At 56.4% G+C, this 19080-nt stretch overlaps 5 protein-coding genes and 1 long non-coding RNA gene across 9 annotated transcripts in view; 2 read left to right on the forward strand and 4 right to left on the reverse strand.

The window, feature by feature from the left end:
• The window catches only part of PHF23 (PHD finger protein 23), a 4197-nt gene extending 3319 nt beyond the window's left edge, over positions 1–878 (reverse strand). Inside the window, exon 1 of the mRNA XM_002924478.4 lies at positions 631–878. Within this exon, the coding sequence (XP_002924524.2) occupies positions 631–664 (34 nt within the window). The 5' untranslated portion in view covers positions 665–878. The remainder of the gene's footprint in view (positions 1–630) is intronic.
• Positions 879–1754: 876 nt separating this feature from the next.
• On the reverse strand, positions 1755–3826 carry GABARAP (GABA type A receptor-associated protein). The gene is made up of 4 exons (XM_002924479.4): positions 3609–3826; positions 2966–3044; positions 2724–2842; positions 1755–2249 (listed from the first exon to the last, which is right to left on the reverse strand). The coding sequence occupies exons 1-4, from the start codon at positions 3696–3698 to the stop codon at positions 2184–2186; spliced, it is 354 nt and encodes a 117-aa protein (XP_002924525.1). The 5' UTR covers positions 3699–3826; the 3' UTR covers positions 1755–2183.
• A 143-nt stretch (positions 3827–3969) lies between these two features.
• On the forward strand, positions 3970–5026 carry LOC117796972. The gene is made up of 2 exons (XR_004621773.1): positions 3970–4374; positions 4728–5026. It is a non-coding gene; the product is annotated as an uncharacterized LOC117796972 (long non-coding RNA).
• A 99-nt stretch (positions 5027–5125) lies between these two features.
• CTDNEP1 (CTD nuclear envelope phosphatase 1) lies at positions 5126–10950 on the reverse strand. 2 transcript variants are annotated; one of them, XM_002924480.4, is made up of 8 exons: positions 10393–10950; positions 7726–7792; positions 7510–7628; positions 7221–7292; positions 6725–6841; positions 6389–6500; positions 5875–5959; positions 5126–5571 (listed from the first exon to the last, which is right to left on the reverse strand). In XM_002924480.4, exons 1-8 carry the CDS (start codon positions 10492–10494, stop codon positions 5511–5513), a joined length of 735 nt encoding a protein of 244 aa, XP_002924526.1. In that variant the 5' UTR covers positions 10495–10950; the 3' UTR covers positions 5126–5510. The 2 variants fall into 2 exon arrangements, with proteins under 2 accessions (XP_002924526.1, XP_019660649.1); XM_019805090.2 differs by lacking the exon at positions 5126–5571 and adding an exon at positions 5578–5770.
• Positions 10951–10960: 10 nt separating this feature from the next.
• Positions 10961–17135, forward strand: ELP5 (elongator acetyltransferase complex subunit 5). 2 transcript variants are annotated; one of them, XM_034647195.1, is made up of 9 exons: positions 10961–11274; positions 11559–11726; positions 11884–11944; positions 12038–12118; positions 13896–14116; positions 15215–15396; positions 15872–15967; positions 16056–16156; positions 16793–17135. In XM_034647195.1, exons 2-9 carry the CDS (start codon positions 11684–11686, stop codon positions 16905–16907), a joined length of 900 nt encoding a protein of 299 aa, XP_034503086.1. In that variant the 5' UTR covers positions 10961–11274; positions 11559–11683; the 3' UTR covers positions 16908–17135. The 2 variants fall into 2 exon arrangements, with proteins under 2 accessions (XP_034503086.1, XP_034503085.1); XM_034647194.1 differs by lacking the exon at positions 10961–11274 and having other exon boundaries at positions 11333–11726.
• A 496-nt stretch (positions 17136–17631) lies between these two features.
• The window catches only part of CLDN7 (claudin 7), a 2791-nt gene continuing 1342 nt past the window's right edge, over positions 17632–19080 (reverse strand). For both annotated transcript variants that reach the window (XM_034647201.1, XM_034647200.1), the window contains 3 exons: positions 18384–18548; positions 18212–18296; positions 17632–17879 (listed from right to left, as the gene is read on the reverse strand). In XM_034647201.1, the coding sequence (XP_034503092.1) occupies positions 17717–17879; positions 18212–18296; positions 18384–18548 (413 nt within the window). In that variant the 3' untranslated portion in view covers positions 17632–17716. The remainder of the gene's footprint in view (positions 17880–18211; positions 18297–18383; positions 18549–19080) is intronic.

Raw genomic sequence — 19080 nt, forward strand, 5'->3', positions numbered from 1 at the left:
AACTCGCCGGTCTCAACCCCCCACACCCCGCCCCACCGCCCTTACAACTACCCGGCTCTCCTCGCTTCCCAGCTCTCTCTCCCCACAACTGCCCGCCCTGTACAGGTCTCTCTACCGCAGACAATACCCAGACCCCCTCTTCTCCCCACAACTATCTGCCCACCCCTCCAACAATCACCGGGCTATCTCCGGCGGCAACTACCCGGAGCTCCACCGCCACAAACTCCCCCACCTCGGCGAACTACCGGGCTCCTCACTCAGTCCTCTTGTACATCCTCCCTCCTCAACAACTCTCCGGCTCCCACATTCCCCCAGCCTCCCAGCCTCAGGGCCCCAACGTGCTGGAGGCCCTTTCGGGCCCCTAACCCCGGAGCTCCGGGGCTCCAGCTCCCACTCCCCACCCCCCCACACACATTCACGGTGTCTCATCTCCAACTACCCCTAGCCCAGTCTCCCACTTCTCTTTTCACCAAGGTCTCTCAACTCGTCGCTTTCCCACCTCCAGGGGCAGGCCCCCGACCCCCTCCCCGCGCTCCCCCGCTGGGCTCCGGGGATCGACCTCCAAGTTTGCCAATTGATTCCTCGCCCGCCCCCCACCGGCTCAGCACTCCGTGCCGGTCGAGAGCTCACCTTCGGGACTGGGCTCCGCCATGGCTTCCAGCATCGCCCCCTCCCCTCCTCCCGGTCCGGCGCCCCCCTCCCCTGAGCCGGGGATCCCGGTGCCGCCTCCGGTGCTCGGTGCTCCTACTGCCTCGCTCCACAGAGGTGTCTGCCTCGGCCCGGTTATGACTCGAGTCCGCTAGCCGCTACCGCCACCTCCCTCTACCCCTGCCTCCCGCACTCCCGGACCGGGCCCCCTCCCCCCGCGCCGCCGGCCGCCTGCTCCCTCCTCCTCCTCCTCTCTCCTCCCTCCCTCCTCCTCTCTTCCCCCTCCCTTCGCGGGCGCCGACGCGCAATGCATCAAGGGGCTTGTAGTCCGTCCGGGGGCAGCGGAAAAGAGACCGTATAGGCCTCCGGAACTTCAGTTCCCAGCAGGCCGAGGAAGAGCGCAGGCGCACTAAACCGCTCCCCTCCCCCGGGGAGTGGCGGGGAGATTGGGAGCCGAGGGTAGAGCGGAAGAGCGCGCGCAGGCTCCTGGGAAATGTAGGCTGGGCGGGACTAAGAACGAAGGAAAAGAAGGGATTAGAACTCTCGGCCACCATACTGCCTCATTCTGCGGCTTCTTTCTCCCCTCCGGGGGACCGCCCCACTTCCGGCCAGACGGAGAAGTGGCTGCTGGGGAATGAAGTTCTCCTGATGATAATGGCTCCCTCCTCCCCGTCTTCTCCCTCCCTTGAATTCCACCCACCGGCCACAGGCACAAAGTCTGGCCAAGTGAGATGCAACCGACGACAGAGTCCTCTGGCCAGTTCCCACGCACTAAAATCTCTTTCTTAATCCAAAGGCTATAACGAACTTGGATGCATTTCTCTAAAGCAGGTACTTTCAAACTTTCTCCCCAGGAACTCAAAGGAAAAAACAAAACAAACCACTGTGTTTTTTACAGCGGGACCCAATACACACGTCTATAAAACTGAAGTTTCACAAAACGACATTCGGAGTATTCCATCACAACAAAAACTCTTTTTTTTCCCGTTAAGTTAAAACCCAACAACAGAATAAACCAAAATATATTACTATCCCTCCAACCTCCACTTTCCCCACCAGAAGACAACTAAAAAGACAAAGAGGGCAGGAAGCAACACAAAGCAAAATCCAGTTCAGCTTGGTGGTTTCCTCTTTATTGATGTGCCTCCTACCTTTCCCCCACAATTTCAGTCCCTTCCATCTACCCCCAAAAAAGAAGGTAGTGAAAGAAAGGGAATGTTGGGGTTCTGAGCCCCTTGGGCAGTTAGAAAGGGAACAGAAACCAAAACCATCACTGGGTGTGACAGATTGACAGTCGAGAAGTCTACAGCAGAGTGGGAAAGGTGGTAAGAGAAAGGGGAGAGAGGAGAGGTCCAAGAGGCCACCTCCCCCAGGAACCCTCCTGCTAAGAGGGGCTGGAGGAGAGCCTCAAACATTAGAAAGTGCAGGTCCTGAAGAAGGGAGGTGGTGGTTGAGCCCGAAGGAGGAGTAGATCAAGGAAGGGGGGCCACCTCTCTCTTTGTAGAATGGGACCCCCCACCTCAAGGGGAGCAGCTTCACAGACCGTAGACACTTTCATCACTGTAGGCGATGTATAGAAAGAAGTCTTCTTCATGGTGTTCCTGGGGCGGAGGCAGAAAACGATGGTATTCAGACATCTGGTCTGTAGTTACTTGAACCACCCACTGCCCAGACCCATTCTTTGAAAGCCCCTTCTTTCTGAAGGGCCCCCAAACACTCTGGCCCTGATTCACTCCCTCACTTGCTCCAGGCTTTAGCAGCCAAGCAGTATTAGCCCTAGCACCAGTCCTGGGCAAAAAGATCTCAACCTGTTCCCTGCTGCTCTGGAAGCGGGAGAAACTGCAGAAGAGTGAGGGTCAGAACCATCGCTCCAGCTCACTGTTCCTTCCCTTGCCTGTACTCCTACTGCCCTCGTCCAAACCTTCAACAGATGACTACCCCAGGATTTTAAAGTCAAAGATAAAATTGGGAGATAAGCAAGCCAGCTAGTCCAAGAACTGCTAACCTGAAACTCTCTTCCCCTCAAGCTCTTCCAACACCCCGCCAAAGCCTCGACTCCTCTCCAGTCACCATACCTGGTATAGCTGACCCATTGTGGCACTGGTGGGTGGAATGACGTTGTTGACAAAGAAAAACAAGGCATCCTCAGCTCGGAGATGAATTCGCTTCCGGATCAAGAAGTAGAACTGACCAACTGCCAGAGAGACAAGGTATGATGAAGCCCCAGAGGGTCACAAATGGCCTGTGGAGCCTCTTCCCGCAGAGACTGCACTCCCACCCGCAGGAAGCAAACCTGGGTACCGGGTCAGGTCCCCACCTGTGAGATCAGAAGGCACCAGGTATTTCTTTTTGTCCAGGTCTCCTATCCGAGCTTTGGGAGCCTTTTCTACTATCACCTGATAAAGAGAAGATGAAAATTAGAAAACACTGGGTAGACAGTCCCACAGTTACACCTGTCAAGAACTCAAGTAACAAAATTCCTAGCACCCAAACCCATCCGACTCATTTTTCTTTGTCTCAGAACACGCGGTGCAGCCTCGAGTAGAGATCCTGACCCCACTGCGTCGGACTCACCTAAACATCCAGGATCGCTCGGTAGAGAGTCATGATAAACAACTCTCTTAATCAGGCAGCGATGACTCGTCTGGGCCGACTAGAGCGTCCACCTCAAACACCCAGCTAGCTGGGGGGGATGGCCATGTGAGGCTCAGACTGTCAAACTCCCTGCAGCCTGCCACACCACTCCCCACGTCTCCCTCTGCCATCCACGTCCCCTCACCCCCCAGCTCTCCCGCTGCCCGCTCTGTTCAACCTCGGGTCCCAGCAACAGCAGCTTCGGGCCGTTCCCGACCCCGCCACGGCCGGCAGCCCGATGCCCGCGCTGCGCGGCCGGACCCCAACCCCGGGCTGTGGCGTCAGAGCCAGCGCCCCGCGCCCTCGGCCCTGGCTACTGTCCTCACCGGAACCCGGTCCGGGTATTTCTTTCGGATCTTCTCGCCCTCAGAGCGGCGTTTCTCGAACGGATGCTCCTCTTTATACACGAACTTCATCCTCCCGGGAACCGGGCTGGACCGGGCTGGGCTGAGGGAACCCGGGGGGGCCGGGACGGGGGGCGGCGGCGACGGCGGCGACGCGCGGGCGGACTCGGCGGAGCGATCCCGGCACTTGCGCCACTTCCCTATTCACCAACCCCGCCCCCGACCGTCCGGGGCCGCCCCGCCTGCTAGGTTACGCCACTAGCGCAGCGGCCGGGACGCCGCCAGCGTAGCACCACCTACTGACCGCCCCCCTCACGCCGTCTGCGTAATCGCTTTGGAATCAACTTGTGGGCTACGCAGGCGACGTAGCAAAGGTGGTTGGCTTGTGCCATGGTCGAAAATAACTGCAAACCCACGTTCCGACCTTCCCCCACCAAGCTGGAGACCAAAAGGGCTAGGAGCTGCTAATTATAATTTGATGCTCCGTTCTCCGGAAGTTCTTTTCGGAAACGAGGTGAAAGGGGGAGGGGAGTGAAGGCAGAGATAATTATAAGGATAGCTATTCACGAAACGCGTTGGTACGCCGAAGGCGGCAGCTGACACCAAAACAAAGTAGTACCCAAACGGAGAAGCTGGGTCTCCGGAAAGAAAGCAGGGCAGAAACGAAATACATATTCGGAGAGACGCACAGAATGCCCAGGTTCCAATAAGGAGTGGACCAACAGGGACCGGAGAGGAGGTCCGAAAGGTAGGGACTACGTCAGCGCGGAGGAACACTTTCGGGTTCGTCCCCGCGAAAAATCATGTGATCTCGGAGAAGGGCGGAGCGTCACGTGGCGGCTGCGGGAAGTAGAGCCGGCCGCGGGGAGGGGGAGGGGCGGGGCGGAGCCGGCGGGGAGGCTGCTGCGGCCGGGGGCCGAGGGCTGGGGCGCCAGCCGCCTGCGGGCAGCGGCTGCCTGCCCTGTCCACGTCGGTCCCCCGGCGAAGTCCCGCCTCTCTGGTTTCTGGTCCAGCTTTCTCCTCCCTTCGTACCGCTGTGTCCTACTGCCCTGCCGCTCAGGTTCCCTGGGGACACACAGCTGTCCTTTCTCTCCCCGGCAGGGCACCATCCTGTGGCTAAGGCCCTTCCCGCCAAACCGTCTGATGTCGAGGTTCCCTGCTCCTTCTCCCAAAGCCAGCAGCACCTCCCCGATCCTCGTCCCTCCTGCTTAAGTGACAGGGTGAGTGTGAACAAAGGCTCCTCCCCTCATTTCCCAGCCCAGAGAGAAGAACCTAGGGCAGCTTTGGTTTCAAAGTTATAATGCATGGTTTAAAAGAGAGGAAAGGAAAAAAAAAAAAGAGAGAGAGAGAGAAAGCTGGTTACAGGTCTGAGGGAATCTAGGAAGAAGGGAAAATAGAGGGAAAAGGGCGGGGAGGGGACAAGTTGGGGAAAATCCAGTGGCCCCAAAATCCCAGTTTCCCACCCGCAGCCCAGCCCTTGGAGTGAAGAATTAGATCAGTTTTGTACAAGAGTTTTTAAAAAATCAAATCACAACAAAGCTGGCTTGGCTTTTCTTTGAGCCTCCTGGATTACCGAATGTCTGTCACTCTGCCCAGTCCTGTCTCTCCACCAGACAGTGTCAGCTCTCCTAGGCCTCCGCTCCTGTCCCAGTCTGGGGTTTCCAGGGAGTGCAAACACGAAGTTAGAGTGAGGCTGCTTCAGAGTCTGGCCCATGTGTCCATCCAGACTCCATCTGGAGTGCAGGGCTTCCAGGGCAGAGAGGGGCGGGAGGGGCAGACCCTGCCCACACAGTCCTCACCACCGGACAGGGCAGCAGGCGGCATCCTGAGGGCTCACCCTCCCTTTCCCCCCCCACCCCGACTCAGGTGGAGGGGAAGCAGCTGTCACCAGAGCCTGTGTTGGTGAAGGTTTCGGCTCAGCACAGAACGGACATCAGCAGTGAACCTGGGACAATAAGAACTTGAATTGGTAGAGTCCTTATAGCTGATATCCTCACAACACGAGGGTTAGGCGGCCTCAGTGGAGATGTGGGGTGGAAGTGATCACCATTTTCACATGCAACTGACATCCAGTTTGCCCAAAAACCCACTGGTTAAAAGTGATGAGCTTTACTGTAAGAAGGCTTGGGTTCAAATGCTAAGTTCTTAAGGGAAAAGAGATAAGTCAGTCAAACAGGACACATTTTTATTCCCTTTTGGGAGCCCCCACCTCCTTTCCTCAGAAACCTAAGCATCTAACTTCCCTTACCTGAGCGCATCCAGCATCGGAAGCAGGTTGAGAAGGGCGGTGTCACTGGGGTCACTAAACCACGATTTGATGGGGATGGCATTGTCTGGGGCGGGTAAAAATAAATGTGCATGAGAAAAAAGAAAGAGTTCAAGAGACAGGCTGATTTTTCTTTTATTTGGGAATGGGGATCGTTACTTTAAAATATGTTCCTCTCCCCGACCCACCCAAACCCAGCAACCTAAGTAAAACCTTCCCGATTCATCCTCCTAAATAAAATCGACTTTTAATCACTCTATCTCACGTCAGCGTGAAGCTTCTAGGCAAACTCATCACCACTATGTCTGTGAAGCAAATTGGGTCTGAGCACCATGGACTATGAAATGGATGTGTGGGGGAAGGGAAATGTCTCACATAAAAGAGAAACACCTTGCATCCTGACCTACAGTAAACCAGGAATCCCAGCTCCAGGCTTTCAGAATACCTTCTCAGAACCACTTCCTGGTCCTGCCAGATTCGCCACCTTCTCCCATACCTGGATGGCTCCTGTAAGCCCCTGGGGAGTTATCCAGGATCACGATGCTGGAGAGGTCGCTGTGGACCACAGAGAGGTCCTTGATGTAGCTGCCCAGTTCCAAAGTGCAGTGCTGGAAGGTAGGGCGAGCTGGGCATCAAGAGGAGACTTGCCCCCTGTGACCGCAGCGCGGTCCCGACGACGCCCATGGGCAGCTAACTCCCACAGAGGGGGTTATGCGGTCCACCTCCCCTCACGCCCCAGAGGGTCCCATTCCAGGCAGCTGCCTCAAACTCAGATCCCCCCTGGTGGCCTGCCTCCCAAGCCCCCTCTTCGTTCTGGAGGGCAGCCCCTTACCTGTCTGTAGTATCTTCTCTTGAGGATGCTTCTGCTATTGTCCAGTTTATCTGCCACGGCAGAGCCGTAAATCTCCATGCTTGCTGTGAACACCACCAGCTCGTACCACTGACTCACCTGAAACCGCGCGGGGGAGAGGGAGACGTCACCAGGGGTGACCAGGACTCCAGCTAGTCCTGCGGGCCTCTCAACATCAAAGGTCTCTGAGGACACGAACTCTGAAAGCCCCAAACTCAGTCTTGGGCACCACACACCCTTTCAGAGCTACAAGAACAAACGAGCAGGCAGCCCGTGGAAGAACAGAATCACATCAGCACAGCACACAAACCCAAACTACCGAAAGCCATCCAAGCTCTGACTGTCCCACGGCCTCCCCTCTCCAAAACCGCCCGTACCCATTTCTCCTCAGCCCCTACTTCCTCTAAGTCGTCTAAACTCCCAGAGCCCTAAAACCACTCCTTCCTCACAGAGCTCCCCTTGGTCTCTATGAACTCACCACTTCTAAGAAGAAATCCACATGGGGCCTCTTATGTACAAAAAACCGGACGGGATGTTTGTCTATTACCACCTGTAAAGCAACAGGGAAGGGCTCGGGGTTGTCCTGAGCAGCAGAGCACAGGCCGAAAGGACACCCCCACCCTCCCACTGCCCGCTTCCCTCCTTGAGGCTGCCAGTGGTGCCAGAGGATGGGGACAGGGACGAGACGCTCTGGGATTAGGAAAGGAGGTCCGGTCGGAGCACAGTAACAGACGTGACCATCCAATCACTGCCCATCCCCCACACACCTTGAGGATGAAGTCAGGAGGCGTTCCAGGCCGGACTGTGGGCCTCAGGACCCCATCGTGATGGGAGTGGATAAGCGTCTCATCCAGATCCAGCACCAGGATCTTCCTCTTCACCTGACCTGAACCACAACGCAAAGGGATAATACCCATCAACCTCCAGCCCGCACCCTGAACGCTACCTTACCTTAAAGGAGTCTTCCCAGCCAGCACGCTCACCTAGCCGATTCCGGGACACAGGAGATAGGGGGAGGATATCATATCGAACAGTCTGGTACTGAATTACCTACAAACAGCAAGAGAGGGGATTAGAACCCTTGACAAGGAGACCTTGACAAGAAACACTTATTGTATGCTGGGCACCGTGGAAGCGACTGAGGATTATTTAATTTAACTCTCAAAACCCTAGTAATAAGAAGAATACCGACAACAATATAATCATCTCTAAACAATGAAAGGTCCAAGGCTTAGGCAGGACCACGTAAGACCACACAGCCAGAATTATCTTATTTGGTCATCTGTCCCCCCAGTTAGAACGAAAACTCGCCGAGAGCAAGCACGTTGTCTCAATCACGGCTGTACTTTGAGAACCCTGTCCCTGGATGGTCAGTTAATATCAGGGTCGATGTGGTGGTGGCACCAGGATGGTACCCATGCCATCCCACCCAAGCACCTGCCGTCGTGACCATGATATGGTTGTGCTGTGCCACAACAAAGAAATGCATGGCCCTCCGCACTTCCACCCCAAGGATCCTTTGTGACAACTCCCATCACCTCCCTTTGGGAACTGAGAGCCTCAGATTCCTTCGTGGGCTGAGAGGAGGAGTCAGGAGGAGGTCCTTGGGTACCTAAGGGAAAGGGAGGATGAGGGAAACCAGGGGTTGTCAGGTCAGCTAAGTTCCTCTGGCTGGGGGCCACCAGGCCTATTTTAACCAGCCACCTGTCCGCTTCTGTCTCTACCAGCCAAGTCACAAGTGGCAGAGAACCTCAGCCCTCTGACCTGCCTCCTTATTCCGGTACCCAGGGCAGGGCACACAGCACTGGAAAGCCCCACCCACCAGGATGACTGGTACGGTGTTGGGAAGGCCAGGGTGAAATAAGGGCCGTGAGGGAGGTGAGGAAGGGACAAGGACGTCACCACCTCAACCCTCCAGCTTCTCCAGGTCTCCTCTAGAGGCTCCTGTTTCAAGCACCCAGATGTCTCCCATGCAAGCCTGGCGATCGCTTCCCCTGCTCTTTTCTTCTCAGCACAAAGGCTCTTCAGTCCATCCCTAGGCCCCAGCCTCACCAGAACCAGACTCCCCCCTTGCAAAACACAGGGCCCTCTCCCCATAACGCCAAGGCATCTGCCCTTTCCTCCCTGGGCTGGGATGAGGGCCGGGATGAGGGCCGTGACAGCTCGGGTGTCCTGCCCTGCTATCTCGGGTTGCACATGCTGGGCATGTAGGGAATGCTCCGAGCATCTGCCAGAAAGGGGGTGGGGGGAGAAGCCAGATTGGAAGGGAAGGAAGCGAAGACAAAAGGCTGTGGGGTCAGTGCTGCCCTGAGAAGAGCAATTTTGCAAGTAACTAGCATCTGGAAGGGCTGGAGCACTACTCCTTGCACCCAGAACAGAAATTGGGCGGGGGGGGGGGGCTCAGAGCAAGGCCAGGCAGAGAGAACAGTAGTTAACGCGTAAAGAAAAACCCAGGAGCTAGCCCACACGCATCTCAGCATCTCTGACCCCAAATTCTTCTTGGCTGCCAAGGTGTTTCAGGGAAATAGCCCTGCCTACAATTATGACCACCCGGCACAATTCTCACCCTAAATCAGGAAGTGGTGGAGGAGACACCGGATCCGAGGCCGGGCCCACTCCCCCAAGTCAGTAAGTCAACCACCACCCCACCCCCACCCGGGGCTCTCTGGAAATTCTCTGGCCAAGCAGGTCCTAGCTGCTTTTACTCTTCCAAGTTGTATTGAGGGACGCCAAAGAGGGCAGACCAGAGAACTTCTGCACCTCGGGGTACTGAATTCTCCCCAGACTCCTTTCAGAGGACTCTCCCCGGTGGTGAGGAGAACACAAGAGCACATTCATTAAATGATGCTAGCCTACAGAGCTTTGACCTTGGAGAAAAGCTCTGTGGGAGGGAACCCAGAGATACTTGGGTACTTCACTGCCCACAGTGTCCCTCACTACGCTGGGGTCTCCTGGAGGCAAGTGTGCTCTCTGGTTCAAGGCAACAACTCACAAGCACCCGACTTCCCACAGAAACACCCAAACTTTAATGTGCTCCCTTCCCTCAAGCCCAACGGAGAAGCATCTTTCTCAGTCCCGGGGTCTTAAGAAGTCCAGACAGCCACACTCTGAAATAAGTTTCCAGGGCCTTTTTGGAGGGGTCCCCTTAATACGAAGCGCAGGGGTTTCTCCTTCACACCCAAGGCTTTTCCCAAGTGCCCATCCTTGTCTGTCACATATGCTCTCCCACCCACCTCCACCCTTGACACATAAGCCCGGCTCTTCCTTGTTACAAGACCCAGCACACGCGGAGGGTCTTCCACAAGCCCACGTCGGCAGAGCTAGTGGCATCAAACAGGTGTTCCCTCCTCTTCGTTTCTTTAACGACAACTCCGGCTTTCTTAAACGGCGCCCCACCCACCACACCGGCCCCCAAGAGTTGCCAAATCCTGTCCCCGACTAGCCCCCCACCTCGATTCTACTACAAGGGTCTCCCCAGTCCCCAATCCGAAACCCCATGCCCAGCTAAGGATGCCCCAATTCTCTAACGGGAAAAGCCGCCGCCAGGACTCCGTTCCGAAGCCCAAACAGAGGCCCGACACTTTCCGAAAACCCGTGAGCACCGCTGACATGGGTTCCCACCACCACCACCAGCGCCCACCGCGGCTCACCGTGCGGATCTGCCTCCGCAAAAGATAAATGAAGAAGCTCCAGAGCTTGGCGGCGAAGGCCACGAACGTGCGCAGCCCCAGCAGACACTGCGTCCGCATCATCCCGATGACCCCGGCACCGCCGGCCCCGGGGCCCCCGCGGCCCAGCTCCGCCAGCCCCCCGGGGGCAGCCCCCCGCCACCGGGAGGGGGAACGGGGGCCCCGAGTGGCAGGAAAGGCTGCAGAGAGGGGCGCGGAGCGGGCGGCTCAGAAAGCCACCCCCGGCGAGGGGAAAGCCCAGCGGAACCGGGAGGTGGGGGACAGGCGTGGGCAGCCCGCGGGGGCCCACATGGGCGGGGAGTGGCACCGACGGCTTCGCGGAGGTTGCGGGACGGGTCGGGGTAGGACGGGGTCCTCCGAGACCAGGAGGAGGGGATGGAGATTGGGGGGGGGGGGTAGTGGGGGGGGGCCAGGGGAGAAGGGAGGAAGGGAGAAGGGAGGGGGAGGAGAAGGGGGAAGCGGAGGGTGGCCCGCTGCGCAGGCGCGCTAGGGGGCTGCCCGCGGGAAAGGGCGGGCGGGGGCCGCGGCGCGCGAAGGGCTGGGGCGGCGGCGAACGGGCCAGCTGCGCGGAGGAGCGGGGAAGGAAGGGGAGGGGGAGCCGAAGGGCGCGGACGGCTGGACCGGAGCGGCCTCCCCCTCCCCGAAGTCGGGGGTGCCTTAGCCGCTGGGGAGCGGGGCTGCAGCCTCTGCAGCTGGATTTCCCACTCTGACAGGCGCCATTTTACTGCCCTAAGGGCTCCCTCCTCCTTTCTTCCCCCGTCCTCTTCCCCTCTGACACTGCTTCCGGTGGTGACGTCCATTCGCTTCACCGGGACTAAAGTTCCCCCTCCTCGGTCTGTGGGGGTGGGTAAGGAAAGCGGACTGAACGGCCAACAAGGCCGCAGTATCGCGCAAGCGCGGAAGGTGGCGGCGGGGCGGGGCGGAGTGACGTCACTTGCCGCCGAGGTTCGGGCGGTCGGACGAGCTCGTGCGGCCTCCTCCCCCTCCCACCGACAACTGCCCCAACGGCTCTTCCAGCCCTAGTCATGGAAAAAATGTCCGGCGTCTGTGCTCCAGAGCTCGGGAGGGGCCCCTCCGCGTGAGCGCTCCCGCCCTGGGATATTGAACATAATCACCTCTCATTCCAGACTAGGCCGGGTGTCAGTGGTGGAAGAATTCATGGGTGCCCCGCCCCTTTCGCCTGGAGGGGGCGGGGCAGCGGGTCGTGACGCCATCAGAGGGCGCCGGAGGGGGGACCCGACGCGAATTGGAGATGGAGTCGGTGTTGGCTCTGGGCGGCTTGGTGCTGCTGCGGGGTGAGGGCCAGTAGCACAGGGGGTTCCGAGTCGGGCTCCCGGGGCGGAAGCAGAGAGGAAGAGCCATGTGTCCCAGGCTAGGGGTGGCCTCCAGGGGTTCGTGAGGACGGAAGCCTCCGCCTTCTCACGCTGTTTATCCGTCCCTCGCTCTCCCCAGACTCCGTGGAGTGGGAGGGGCGCACTCTCTTGAAGGCGCTTATCAAGAAATCTGCACTGTGGTGAGTATCCCCCAGCTTCTGCCAGAGGTTCCCGGGGCGGGGGGAGGAGGAAGCCCGGTCCCGACTCTGTGACACGCTCCATCTCTGCCTTAGTGGGGAGCAGGTCCACATCCTGGGCTGCGAAGTGAGCGAGGACGAGTTCCGTGAAGGCTTTGACTCCAGTATCAACAGCCGGTAAGTTGGGAGAGAGTGCGTTGGATGTGGGGCCTCTAAGGAAATTCGTCTGCAGCAGCAAGCGCAGAACCTGGTGTGCGGTAGCAGCTAGTCAGGTGTTCATTCATTGATCGGATGGGAGTCTTTCTAGAGGCGCAGGTGCGTAAGGGAGGAGCAGTGGTGAGTATCTGGAGAACCCAAAGCATAGACCGTAGAAGTTGAGAGAAAAGTAGAGCGTGATGAAAGGCCAGTGGTGTAGTTTTGCATCAGAGGCTGTACTGGAGGGTAAGAATAAATACACTCTGGGGCGCCTGGCTGGCTCAGTGGGCAGAGCCTGCAACTCTCAATCTCAGGGTTGTGAGTTCGAGCACCACGTTGGGTGTACTTACAAATAAGATCTTAAAAAAAAAAAGAAAAGAAAAGAATAAACACATTTTGCCTTTTTGAGTTAATTATTCAGAATCTCATGATGCTTCATCCAGACATGGATTCCAAAGTTGTATCAGCCCTAGCTGCAAGCAACTGAGTGATCTGTTCTAGAGGCAGAGGGAACAGCCTATGCAAAATTAGACACATAGGTGAAAGCATACTGTTCTTGGGCGGCAGAAGAGTTTCCTTCGTCCAGACAGATAAAAAGGTGCCTCATAGTGAAAGGTCTTACAGAGGACAAAAAGGATCCTAGACGTTATTCTAAAAGTAGTGAGAGTCATTTCAAAATTTGGGACGTCGGTGACACCATCATAGCTGTGAGACTACTCCAGTGGCCAGTGTGGAGAAGGGGGTTCGAAGGGGGCAGCCTGGAGATAGGCCAGGAGCGAAGGCTGTTGGCAGTTTTCCAGGTACACTGGGGTGCATATGCACTGTGCACTGGTTATGAAACAGGTGCCGTGGCAGGCACAGGAATGAGAAGGGGTCACTACCCTAATGAATGCCAGGGAATGATATTAGGAGATGACAGGGGTCTGCTACTTAAGACAGTAGCAGTAAGGATAGAGAGTTTGGGACACACGTAAAAGGACTCTAGCAGGTAGAATTTCTGGGAGTAATAGACTGATGTGGGGAAGAGGTCAGGAGGCTCCTGAACCCACCTGTGTGCCTTTTTTGAAAAAGACTACTCTTTGGTCTGGATAGCTCAGTAGATCACATCTGTCTGCTCAGCCCTAACTTTGTATCAGAGTTTGTGACAGGTTATGTTAAGATAGCATTTATAAGAGAAGCAAAAGATAGAAAGGAGGTGTCTAGGAACAAGCTTGGCCACCATGAATCCTGTCCCTGGACTTCTAACCCGTGCTAGACTCCTTTGCTTGTTCTGCGATTTTATTAGTAGTTAGTGTCATGTGATTTAATTCTCGATCTTCTCTAAGCTCTTGTACTCTCGGGAACCACATGTCATGTCCTCTTTTCTCCATCCGTCCAGGGAATGACACGTGTTAGGCACCCCTTGGGAAATATCTGATGAAGATGATGATAGCTAATGTTTATCGAGCATTTACTACGTGTCAGGCATTGTTCTAACAGTCAAGCAGTTGGTATCCCTCTTCTACAACTGAGGAGACTGAGTCTTAGATTCAGTAATTTATCAGGTGACCTTGGATAAGTAGTAACGCCAAGCTTGGAGCTCAGGGCGCTCTGACACCAAACTCTGTGCTGTCAGTCACTATATTCTATCTCTCAATATTACCTTTCACTAACATTTAGAATATTAAGTCAGAAAAGTAGAACCCCAAAGATCACAGGGTGAAGGTCAAGATTGAGGGGAGGGGGCAGTGTTAAGTTGTCTCCCGTTTTCCCTTTGTAGGTTGATTTACCATGACCTCTTCAGAGACCCTCTCAACTGGTCACAGACTGGGGAAACCCTTCCAGGGGGACCCCTGGGAGCCTTGCAAGCCATGTGCAGGAGGACACATCCTGGTCCTGTCACCATTGCTCTCGATTCACTCAGCTGGCTGCTGCTGCACATTCCCTGTACTTCCCTCTGCCAGGCCCTCGGTGCCTTGAGCCGTCAGCACGCCCACCCTGGTGAGACTCCCCTTTGTCCTTCTCACATACCTTCCCCTGTCAAGGAACAAGCTGCTTTCCATCCTAAGAAAAAAACGTTACAGGTCTCTAGTTGGGCCTTACTCCATCTCTTTACCGTTTATTCTCAATCTTGACTTTTTCGTGATGCCATCTACCAATCACTTTATTGTTTCTTTTCCAAGTTCTTTCTTAGTCATTGGTTTCATTCGTTCACTCAACAGATAAGAATTACGCAACGTGTCAGGTACAATTCTAGATGATGGGAAGGTAAAGACTGGTCAGATTTTTGCTTAAAGTCCCATAAAGAATACAAACAGATAAATAAGCGATTACAAGATAGTCTGATAACAGCTGTAACGATAAAGGAACAGGCACAGAGTGCCTTAGGCAAAGAACTGTCTGGAGAACAAGGAGTTCACTAGGCAAATTTGGGCAGACCAGGGGCGCTGGGACTAGCCTTGAAGCATGTGCTGGGCTCTACAGCGGACTCTGGAGTCAGATACCTAGCTTAGTTTTAAAGTGTTTGATTGCTCAGTGTTTCAGTTTACTCTTTAAAAGGTTTGTGTGTGGGGGGGTGAATGGATAGTATTAGGATGAACCATTTGGAATCCTGTTTTGGTAGGTCAGATATGCACACGTGTCAAGTAATAGCAATTTCATGTGGTTCAGCCTAAAAATGCTGGCCTTTGTAAGGATTGAAACGTGAAAGTATTTGGCGCAGCGCCTAACGTTTTGTCAATGCGCCCAGAAAGGGAGAGAGAGGGAGGGAACCAAAGGCACTGACTGGGATCATAATCTAAAGTTCCCAAACCTGCAAGGAGTTCAGTGTGTAAGACGAAGCTGGAGAGTAGGCAGAGAGCAGGTGAGGAAGGGCTGTGAGGAAGGAGTTCCTGAGGACTGAAGTCGGAGTGGACCGCGTTCAGATTTGCAGTGAGGGTGGAGGCCGAAGCAGGCTCCAGAGCCCTGAGACCAGCCGAGGGAAGTCAGGACTGAGCCGTGATGGAACATGGCCTCACCTCACGTGCTCCTCCTCTACTCTTCCATCCCAGGCCTCCATCCTGAATGTTCCCTCCTGCCCCACCCTCCCTGTCCCTCCAGGTGGCGGCTCCCCGGCGGAGCCCCTGCGAGTACTCGGCCTGCTGCACGAAGAGCTCCATGGCCCGGGCCCCCTGGGAGCACTGAGCAGCCTGGCCCAGACTGAAGTGACCCTGAGTGGGACAGTGGGCCAGGCTTCGGCCCACATTCTCTCTCGGAGGCCCCGACAGCGCCCAGCCCATCAGGTCAGGAGAACCCCAGGGAAGCCCAGGAGGAAGGTCTGTCGGGGTCACACAGAAGGGGAGTAAGAGAGCTGAGGTGAGGGAGTGCTTCCCCATGTGTCATCGTCCCATCATTACCCTGACTGAATCTTCCCCACGGCCACCCCGTGAGGTGGATGCTTTCATTCTCCCCATCGAGCAGGGTGGGAGGGTTACCCAGGGTTCCAGACAGTAAGCGGTAGAGTCAGGATTTGAACTCAAGATTGTCTGACTCGGGTCCCCTGAGCTTAACTGGGAGGAGGTGTCATCTTCTAAAAAATGGCAAAGGACAAAAGCCTGGGAGTGGTTCCTGGGGGAGAAGGAACGAGTCCCAATGGAGAGGTTTGAAGGAGGGCTGAGGAGGGATGCTCAGGGGCCGGGGCTTTTAGGTCCAAGCTCTCCCTGGTTTGCTCCCTAAGATGGGAAACACCTTTTTGTTCATACTCTTTCTTCTCCGCAGACCCAGTGGTTCTCCATCCTGCCTGACTTCAGCCTGGATCTCCAAGGGGGGCCCCCACTAGAGTCCCAGCCCCACGCAGATCCTCACACAGCCTCGGTATCTAAGGGTGCCAGAGCCAGAACGGGGGCAGGGGGTCAAGGCCTCCAGCCATGAGGCAAAGTGGCAGCATCCTTTGTACCTGCAGGTGGACCCCACAGCTCATGTGACCTTTAACCTTCACCTGTCCAAGAAAGAGCGAGAAGCCAAAGACAGCCTGACACTGCCCTTCCAGTTCAGCTCTGAAAAGTACGGTTGGGGGCTAACTGCCTGGGTTCCTGAGTAGAACCCAGAGTCTGGGGCTGGGATGGGAGTGATAGCAGGTTATTGGTTAACCTCCCAGACTTTATAGGGGCTGAAGTCCACCTCCAGAGACAAGTCTGGGGAGTGGTTCTCTATCCACTCATACTCCGAACAAGGCAAAAGGGCCTTTATGTCTCTTTTCTCTCCAGTAGAGCCTTGGGTCACAGAGCAATCTGGCTCTGAGCTGAGCCAGCCCAGACCCTGGGGAAGTGGCCCTGCCGACCTCCAGCAACAGTGCTGGGAGGACAGGAAGCGAGATGGGTGTGGCGGGCAGGTTAATAACAGCTTCAGCGTGTGCCTGTTCTCTGCCCAGCGTGTGGGTGGGTGAAGCAAGACTGTGGCAGAATCCTTGCCCTCGAGCTGTTAAGAATGTGAGGTGTCATCAGGAGAGCAGTTTAAAAGTCTCTATCCCAGGACCAAGTGGTGCTTCGGTACCAACTAAACAGGGGGGCCAGAGAAAGAGACTTGGACCAAGAAGACCTGGAGGGGCAAAGACGAGGGAGTCCGTCACCAGGAAGAGAGTATGCAGACATGACCCCTTACCCCCTCACCAGCACCAACTCTCCCCTTCTCCCTCCTCAGACAACAGGCTCTGCTGCGTCCTGGGCCCGGCCAGGCCACCGGCCGCATCTTCTATGAGCCCGACGCATATGATGACCTGGACCAAGAAGACCCAGACGATGACCTGGATGTTTGACCGGCCCGGAACTGGAAGGGAGGAGAAAGACCTTGGACCCATAACCGTCCTCTCGTTTGCATTGGCCTTGCCCTGTCCTTGCCCCCATCTTTGTTGTCACCCCCAGGTCGTAAGTCAGAGAGTCGCTTCCATCTGGACAAAAAATGGGCAAGGGGCATTAGGGGAAGTTGAAAAGAACAGGAACCTCTCCCCTCTCTGCCTAATAAAGTATTTTTCTACTGAAAGGAACCTTGGTAGCTATTTAAGGAAGAGTTGGGAGTGGAAGGGACTGAAGAATGCGAAGAGGTGAGGGAAACCAAGCACTGGAGTCTTTCAGAGTCAGTAGTCAGTGTTGGGGCCTGAATGACAAGGAATGGTGGTGCCACAGGGAGAGCCTTGCACACCACTGGTGCTCAATGTCCTGTTTGAAGCGGAAGCAAGTGCATTTAACGGTTCCAGCTTTCCTGCAAGGATTTGGGTCGGAAGAAAGCAGAGGCCCAGAAGGGGAAAAAAAAGCCTACTTTCCAAAACATACTTTTTTATTACTGTACAAAAAGCACACCCAACCCCCCACTTTTTGTCGTCCCCCCCCCCCCCCCCCGCTTGTGTTCCCTCTCTTGCTGTCTCTGTCAAATAAATAAATAAAATCTTTGAAAAAAAAAAAGAAATCCAAACTAGAATGAAGTAGCAAAAATGAACTAATTAACATGTGCACAAATCCAGAGGATTTCGTCATCCNTGGACCCCGCCCACGGGCTGAGATCTGCGCCGGGTCATTTCCGGTACCTGGGCACACCAGAGGCTGCCAGGCTGGGGCAAGGGGTTCCAGCTCACACGTACTCCTTGGCAGAGTTGGGCTTAGGGTAGGAGCGGGGTGTGCGGTACCCAGTTTTGCCCTCACTCCCAGGACAGGAACAAGAGAGCAGGGCACCTCCCAGGATGACCAGAGCAGACCCTGCCCAGCCAATGAAGATGGCAGAACCAAACTCGTACCTACGGAGAGAGGGGGTTAGGGTCAGAAATCCTCCTTTCTGGGGGCGCCTGGGTGGCACAGCGGTTAAGCATCTGCCTTTGGCTCAGGGCGTGATCCCAGCGTTCTGGGATCGAGCCCCACATCAGGCTCCTCCACTATGAGCCTGCTTCTCCCTCTCCCACTCCCCCTGCTTGTGTTCCCTCTCTCGCTGGCTGGCTATCTCTATCAAANTGAAGATGGCAGAACCAAACTCGTACCTACGGAGAGAGGGGGTTAGGGTCAGAAATCCTCCTTTCTGACGCCAGAAATCCAGACCTGTCGTCCCTTCAGGAGGCAAGTCTCCCATACTTACTTAAGATTCATGGGGACCAGCGCGCTATAGAAATCTGTGACAATCTGGTGGCCGTACCAAGAACAAGCTACCAAGGCAGCAAGACCTGGAGAGAGGATGGTTCGGATGTATTAGGAGACCCCAAACCAGCACCTTGCACACCTTCACTCCCGGATGCAGGGGGAGAGCTCACCTGACACGATGAAAATGATGCCTCCGGTCATGGCTATCCGGGCCTTCTTCACTTTGTCGTCTACCCCACAGTTCGTGCACTTCATGCCCATGGTGGCCACGAACATGGCCAGGAAGCCCAGCACCAGGGATACCACCATCAGGGCTCGGGTGGCCTGCAGGGCCGCTGCCGGGAAGCGGGAAGGACGCCCTCATTGCTGGACGCGCGGACGGCTCGGGCCTTGGGGTGGCCGCCGGCCTCTGGCCTGGGGCCCCTTCTGTGTCCGAGCCCCGGATGGAGCGGGCGGATCCTGCCCCTCCCGGCTTCCCGGCCTTCCCGCCCCGCCCCGCCCTCTCTCGGCCCTGGGACCCGCCCGGGGCGCAAGGGTTTCGATGAAACTGCCCCGGGTGGGGGGAAGGGGGGACGGGGCCCGCGGAGGGGAGCGGAGGCGGCGGCCGGAGCCCCCGCGCGGGCCGCACGATCCGGCCCACGGCCGAGCGCTGACCCCGCTATCGCGGCCACCGGGTTTGTGGCTTCGGCTAATCGGCCGATAAGATTACAAGCCGCAGGCGGCGGCCCACGTCTGACGGAGCGCACAGCTCCTCCGCCGACCTCGCGCCCTCCGCCCCGCGCCGCCTTTGTCCGGGAGAAAAGGGCGGGAGACCGAGGCCGCCACCTGCGCTGGCCCGCGCGGGAGGAGAGTTGGAGGGGGTTGGGC

The sequence above is a fragment of the Ailuropoda melanoleuca genome, chromosome 17 (genome assembly GCF_002007445.2).
Source record: "Ailuropoda melanoleuca isolate Jingjing chromosome 17, ASM200744v2, whole genome shotgun sequence".
NCBI classification, from domain to species: domain Eukaryota; kingdom Metazoa; phylum Chordata; class Mammalia; order Carnivora; family Ursidae; genus Ailuropoda; species Ailuropoda melanoleuca.

Excerpts from the sequence above, each read along its gene's own strand:
- GABARAP (XM_002924479.4), bottom strand. The coding sequence starts at position 3,698 with ATGAAGTTCGTGTATAAAGAGGAGCATCCGTTCGAGAAACGCCGCTCT. Across the intron at positions 3,045-3,608 it reads AATACCCGGACCGGGTTCCG|GTGATAGTAGAAAAGGCTCC; the intron begins GTGAGGACAGTA and ends TCTCTTTATCAG. Across the intron at positions 2,250-2,723 it reads CAATGGGTCAGCTATACCAG|GAACACCATGAAGAAGACTT; the intron begins GTATGGTGACTG and ends CCTCCGCCCCAG.
- CTDNEP1 (XM_002924480.4), bottom strand. The coding sequence starts at position 10,494 with ATGATGCGGACGCAGTGTCTGCTGGGGCTGCGCACGTTCGTGGCCTTC. Across the intron at positions 7,629-7,725 it reads TGTGTCCCGGAATCGGCTAG|GTCAGGTGAAGAGGAAGATC; the intron begins GTGAGCGTGCTG and ends GTTGTGGTTCAG. Across the intron at positions 7,293-7,509 it reads CTCCTGACTTCATCCTCAAG|GTGGTAATAGACAAACATCC; the intron begins GTGTGTGGGGGA and ends GTTGCTTTACAG.
- ELP5 (XM_034647195.1), top strand. The coding sequence starts at position 11,684 with ATGGAGTCGGTGTTGGCTCTGGGCGGCTTGGTGCTGCTGCGGG. Across the intron at positions 12,119-13,895 it reads GACTCCAGTATCAACAGCCG|GTTGATTTACCATGACCTCT; the intron begins GTAAGTTGGGAG and ends TTCCCTTTGTAG. Across the intron at positions 15,397-15,871 it reads GACAGCGCCCAGCCCATCAG|ACCCAGTGGTTCTCCATCCT; the intron begins GTCAGGAGAACC and ends TCTTCTCCGCAG.